This window comes from Stegodyphus dumicola, chromosome 9 (assembly GCF_044657685.1).
Source record: "Stegodyphus dumicola isolate Sdum_Otavi_A_Nest chromosome 9, ASM4465768v1".
Lineage (NCBI taxonomy): Eukaryota > Metazoa > Arthropoda > Arachnida > Araneae > Eresidae > Stegodyphus > Stegodyphus dumicola.
This window is the reverse complement of record NC_140776.1, coordinates 84,180,713-84,187,269: the sequence shown is the minus strand read 5'-3', so window position 1 is coordinate 84,187,269 and position 6,557 is coordinate 84,180,713. Positions and strand designations below refer to the sequence as shown.

At 31.3% G+C, this 6,557-nt stretch overlaps 1 protein-coding gene across 1 annotated transcript; it reads left to right on the top strand.

The window, feature by feature from the left end:
* Window positions 1-1,405: 1,405 nt before the first annotated feature.
* Window positions 1,406-3,487, top strand: LOC146995401 (THAP domain-containing protein 10-like). Its single transcript, XM_085824528.1, has 2 exons — window positions 1,406-1,657; window positions 3,328-3,487. The coding sequence occupies exons 1-2, from the start codon at window positions 1,505-1,507 to the stop codon at window positions 3,373-3,375; spliced, it is 201 nt and encodes a 66-aa protein (XP_085680654.1). The 5' UTR covers window positions 1,406-1,504; the 3' UTR covers window positions 3,376-3,487.
* The last annotated feature ends 3,070 nt before the right edge of the window (window positions 3,488-6,557 follow it).

Genomic DNA, 6,557 nt, shown 5'->3' with positions numbered 1-6,557 from the left:
TCTTGCAATGTGTGCTTTCATATCGTAGTGCAATAAAATAAGTCAATGTCTGCTTTCATATCATATTCATAGTTATGTACAGGCGCTATAGTCCTTACAAAATGGCGCGTGTCCATTATATATAGTCCTTACAAAAGTCCTTACAAAAATCCGAACCCTCTAAATTTGCGTCTATAAAATTGTCTCAAAGTAAGTGCTGCATTTGTGGAAAGTAAAAACTGAGAATAAAAATCTAATATGCAGCGTGACATCCCTTGTAATACATTGTGTAATTTTACTGATGTCGATCTTCTAAACTGCATCGAAAGTTATTTTGATTCCACCGACTTGAAATGTAGCAAATAATTTGGGACAAAACTTTCGACCATAGTGTAGCAACTAGTTTGGGAAGGAGGGAATATAATATTTTGAGACTGCTAATGTTGAATACCAAGTATTTCAATATCATTGACAGCATATTTTAAAAAATAAAGCCATATTCCCTAAAACAAAAAGTATTACCTCTATTAATTACACATATATATAAGGATTCAACATAAATCTCTATTACTTCAAGTGCAACCACAAAACACTTAACCAGGTAGACACAAATTCATGCACATCATTAAAATGAGATATGCGCTTCAAAATTTTGAAGCTAGTACAGACAGCATTCAGATGTTTCTGGATCGAAGATAACAAATACGAGAGTTAAAAGTAATAATATATATATATTCATATATATATATATTGAATCCATTTAAATTCAATTAAAATTTAAGAATGCATCCGCGTATATATTTTATACGAAATGCTAACATATATATGTATATATAATAGGTTAAAATATCATTTATGCAGAAAACAGAGATTATTTCCAGTATGATAAAAAAAATTATGATATTTTTATTTGAGGAAGACGAAAAAATGACATGAAGCTGAACACACGTACACACACATATTCAGAAGCTTGTTTATATAAAAAAAGCTGAGGGAAAGAAACATATCAAAAGAATTTTAAAGCTTTAAAAATTTACGTGATGATGGCTTTTCTTTAAGAAATTTTGTATTATGTATTTGTATTAAATCTGTATTACATGAAACTGATGGAACAGATATCCAACAGTTATATGTTGGCAATACTAATTATTTAAATACAATCGTAAAAATTTTTGTAAAAGGGAAAAAAACTTTGCAGTATAGCACGTAACAATATACCATCCTATGTTACTATTAGTTACAACGTTAATATATAACGTTATATATAACGTTACGTTAATATATAACGTTTTAATAAAATATACTTTTTGTTAATAACAAGCCACATTACTAATAGAGAGCACAAAAAGTGTAGGAGAATGCGAGCGTCAGTTAGTGATGAATTTCGCGAAAGCCACTGAAAACTGGGAACTAAGGCTCCTATATACCAGGCTGAATCATCAGGCATTCGCTATCCCAAGTGGGAGATTAAATGGCGGCTGTGTAGTTACGGTGCAACAATTTTTTGTGTTTTTTTTTGTGTAAAATGGGCGGATGTGCAGCTATTAATTGTTCAAATCATTCACGGAAAGGTCATACATTGGTAAAATTTCCTAAAAATGAAGAAAGAAGAAAAATATGGGTAAATAATTGCCGAAGAGACAATTGGAAACCTGGTCCAAGCGCTGAAATTTGCTTAGTAAGTATAATGTTAATTACGCCTTGATTTAGAGTTTATATCTTCTCTGATGTTTATAATGTGTAAGTAAAGTGAAATTCTTGTGTACAATAACCTAAGTATCTGCTAATTTCTGTAATAATAGCTATAATTAAATTAGTCTAGGGTTAATGTACCCGTCGCCAAACATCGCCAATGTGGATGTTTTGAATGTGGAAAAGAAATTTCTCTTCTAATATAAAGCGCAAATTTTGTTTTCCTGTGCTAATTGTGGAAATTATACTAATGTAACATGAAAATCATTAGCATATTGAAATTTATTAAAAAACAAATCATAATTTGGAAAGTCAAGATAAAATCTGAATGTTTGCTAAAGATATATGTAACATTATACTATAGTTGCAATATCGTTGGAATGATATATAATTTTTTTCTTTATTTTATAATCACTATTGTTAAAAAGTTAGATGAGTTTTTTATGCACGGTGCCCACTAATGTTTCTTGGTTAAAATAACTTCCAGAATTTTGACATTGACATCTGAAGTCAATAGAATAAATTGAATAGTATGAGACAAAATATATATAATCTGACTTCAATAATTGCAAGTACCATATATTTATAATCACAGTATTATACAATTTGGCAATGGAGTAAAGATTTAGAAATGAATGCAGAACATTCAAATAAGCACAGAAAACTTGTGAAACTGCATGTGTATTTTTCAAAAGTAATTGTAGTGTTTAATGCATGCATAACAATCAAATAAATCTGCCTATAATGATGAATTTCAAAGGCCAAGCCAAAATCCTTTCATGAATTTGATACTTCTAAAGAATGTGATCTCGTCAAATTAAATCCTCATGACATTGATAAACAGTTATTACTGATATGTGTTACAAAGCAGATTTTTATACATGATAAATAATATTTTCTGAAGCGTTATTTTGTGTTGTCATCTCTAAATAAGAAATTGCCTACAAATTCAGAAAGCTACTGAACTACGTTCTAGAGTTTTTAATAACTTTAATTGGATATGTCTGTGGGGATGTAATTTAAAAAATTGTCGTTTAAACTGGCCTTGATGCTTTTTAAAATGCATGTTGGCACTGTGCTTCGAAATTAGGCCTATGTTTTGAATGATTAGAGAATTAAAAATTAAATATTTCAATTAAAGCAATAAACATTACTACAATTATAACAAGAATCATAGTCTGCTCTAATTATAAATGTATTTATCGGCCTAGTATCTTAAAAGTTGGGTGAAGTGAACTCATATTTTCTTATCTATTGTAAGAGCACTATAGCAAGAAATATAAAGTTTTATTTTAGTTGTTTTTAATTTTATAGCAAAAGACTACTTCATTTAATTTTTGGATAATGTTCTAAAGAACACTTTAAATTATAGGCAAAAAATAAATATTGGATAATTAAATTCTGCCCAAGCTTACAAGATGCTGCTGCTGATATGTTAGACATGGTTTGTTTATTGTTTCAGTTTTTTATAATACTGGGCCTAATTTAATTACCTGCATATTTATTTATTGCCTATACTTACTTACAGTTCATGCTTGCTGCCTTTGGCACAACCTCACTGTGTGAAACACTTTTCTCACATTTCTTTCGTGTGGTTTGTTTTTTGTACTTTTATTTATTTTGTATACTTTTTTTTATTACTTTATGTATTTACAGGATCATTTTGAGGAATCTCAATTTGAGTCACTATGCAAAGATAGTTAAAAACTAAGAAAAACTGCAGTACCAACACTCTTTAGCATTCCAAATCCACCACCATCTGTAACTGACAAGAGGATAAGAGAAGTAAGATGTCCTAAGCCAAATACTGAAGTGGTAAATTATTTAATATTCTCCAAAAAATTGTTGAAAAAATCATTGTTATTACAAATATATTAATTCAGTCAACCATTGTTTAAAAAAATAATCACAGCATAACATGTTTACTATTTCTTTTTGAATTTAGGAAACTCTACCTGGTTCAAATGAAGAGTTGTTAAAAAAAATAGAATTCCTTGAGCAACAGCTTCAAGAAAAAGATGCAAAATTGACATCATTTTTGTCCGATGAGCAAGTAGGAACCCTTGCTGTGCAGTCAAAAAGGAACTGGTCAGAAAAGTCCATTATAAAAGGACTGAAGATGCGATTTGCTTTGAGCAAACATGGATATAATTACCTCAGAAGTACTGGATATCCAGCACCATCGTACAGTACCTTGAACAGGAGGATTAGGGACATAAAAATTAATTTCGGCATTTTAGAAAATTTGTTTTTTTTCCTCAAGACAAAAGTTCATTCATTGGATGCTCTTGATAGGAACTGCTGCCTTTTAGTTGACGAAATGGAAATAGCTTCATATCAAGATTTTGATACATCGTCTAAGTCATTCATTGGAAATGTTACGTTAGGAAGCTAAGCATTACACTATTGTAATGCTTAGAGGCCTTAAAACATCATGGAAACAGATTGTTGCCAATGAATTAACAGGGCCTTCAACATCAGGTTCTGACATGAAAGATCTAATTCATAGAACTGTAGTAGCAGCTACAGAAATAGGTTTAACTGTAAGAGCCTCTGTTTCAGATATGGGAAGCAATAACAGAGCAATGTGGTCGTCATTGGATGTGTCTGTCTCTAGGAGAGATAGGAAGACAAATTACAACATTGGAGGACCTGATGTTTTCATTCACAGTATTGCAGATGTACCACATCTCATTAAAAATATGAGAAATACATTTCTTTCAAGTATTATAATATTACCAGAGGAATTTCGCCACCAGCATGCCTTGCCATCGAGGATAGTATCTTCAGTGTATGTGAAACGACTCTGGTCAAGTGAGATAGAAGCAGATGCTGCCCTGAGATCTGTACATCACTTGAACAGAGTTCATCTCTTCCCAACACACTTTTCCTCGATGAATGGGGCATCTGCTGTGCAATTGTTTTCTGTAAAAACAGCTGCTGCTATTGAAAAAGCAGGTATTTTACACCAAGTTGCAAAAGAAGCATTAACTTCTGCATGGTGGCTGAGACTTGTAGCAGAATGGTTTACAATTATGACTACAAGGCATCCAAAAAAAGGCATCACTATCAAAAGTCAAGATGAGAAATTTAATATTTTATTGAAATTCATTCATGTGACTGAAACTGTTCAGTTTGGGAAAGCATGGAAGCCATTTCAAACTGGCATTATTATGAGCACATTGAGTGTTGTGAAACTCTCAAAAGAATTATTTTCCGAGGGGTTTACATTTTTCTTACCAGGCAGGTTGACACAAGATGCGCTGGAAAATGCCTTTTCACAGATTAGACGAAAGTTGGGTGCAAAGCCTACTGCTTTGCAAGCCAAGAGAGCACTGAAATTGGTGTGCCTATCACAGTTCATTTCAGATATCAATAATCCAAATTATTGTTCTGAAAGTGACCACAGCCTCTTTAATGCTTCTGAATTAGAGGTTGCTATCAGAAAGGAGGTCTTGCATCCTATCTCCAATTCTGTAGTGCCATCTACCTCTTCTGCAGTGGCAGTGAAACGTCGCTTGCCCCCAGCTGTGGAAGAAAATGATATACATTACATCGCAGGAGCCATATATAATAAGTTGTTGAAAAAAAAAGCATATGTGAAAATTGTAAAACAGCTATGACCATTTCAGAGGACATGCTGGAACCTGACATACCCGAGCATCGCACAATTCTTACAAAACATAGCAATAAAGGTGGACTGAAGGTCATCTCTTCAGGAATGTATCAAATATGTAGGGAAGCTGAACGAGAATTTCAAAAATGTAAAGATGTACTCCTTCGTTTACAATCAGCCATCACAAAAGAATTAGTTGAAAGAATAATTGATAAATGTACGCATGTGGCCATGCCAGAATGCTGTAATCTTAAGAAAGTAATTATTGATAATTTTTTTATTACTAGATGCAAAGGCCTTACACAGCATCTTATCAACAAAAGAGCCCATAACGTTTCATATTCATCAACATCGGCCAATAAGAAACAAAAAGTAAAATAATTTTAGAAGGTATGTATGTTTTATATTAAATAATTTATGTGTTTTATGTAATATGTATTACTTTTTCCTAGGCTACGAGTATATAAATTTCTGTGTTTGATGTTATATATGTTACTTTCTGCTAGGCTATGAGTATATTATTATGGTATTATTTTCTTGTTTCTAATATATAGAAATATAGCATATTTTCCAGTATAAAATTTCAGTTCAGTTTTACTTAAAAGTATGGGAAAGCAGATTTGTTTCATGCATGATCTTTATAATACTGGTATGAAATGAATGAATTTTAATCTGTAAATAATTTTTTGTTAATATTGAAATGTGTTTCCTTGGGTACATTTTTAGGCACTTGTTGATCATGTCAGACAACATGCAATAGAAAAAAGATGTCCGTGTGCGTAAATTTTTCATTGTGTTACTTCATTTTATCTAAATTTCAAGGATAATTCTTTTCATTTTTATATGGCATGTTATTAGTATAAAGGCTAGTGAAAATAAATTGGTATGTGTATCTGTTTTTGAAGTGTAATGCTTAAATAAAAAGATGGTGTGTGTTTCTTCATTTAAATAAAATTTCAAAGATAGTATTTTTCAGCGTTGTACTGTTTGTTATTTCTCAATGTAAAGGGTAACAAGGGGAAAAAAACTGGTATGGTACATCTGTTTTTTAAGCATGATAATTTTATTTATTTCTTTAGTGATGCATATATATATAGAGAGAGAAGGTATTTGGTCCAACTGAAGTTATAATAAATCTAATTTTACTAGATCTCTCCCTCCCCTCAGGTGTAGAAAATTTTCAAATGCAGAAAGTTTATTTGCAGAATTAATTCATTTCTGATAAACTTATTATCATTAATTTTTTATATACCATGTTATTAAGTTACAC

What these genes read in the sequence shown, in the direction of transcription:
- LOC146995401 (XM_085824528.1), top strand. Translation starts at nt 1,505, where the DNA reads ATGGGCGGATGTGCAGCTATTAATTGTTCAAATCATTCACGGAAAGGT. An exon ending in CAAGCGCTGAAATTTGCTTA is followed by an intron (nt 1,658 to 3,327) that starts GTAAGTATAATG and finishes ATGTATTTACAG; the next exon opens with GATCATTTTGAGGAATCTCA.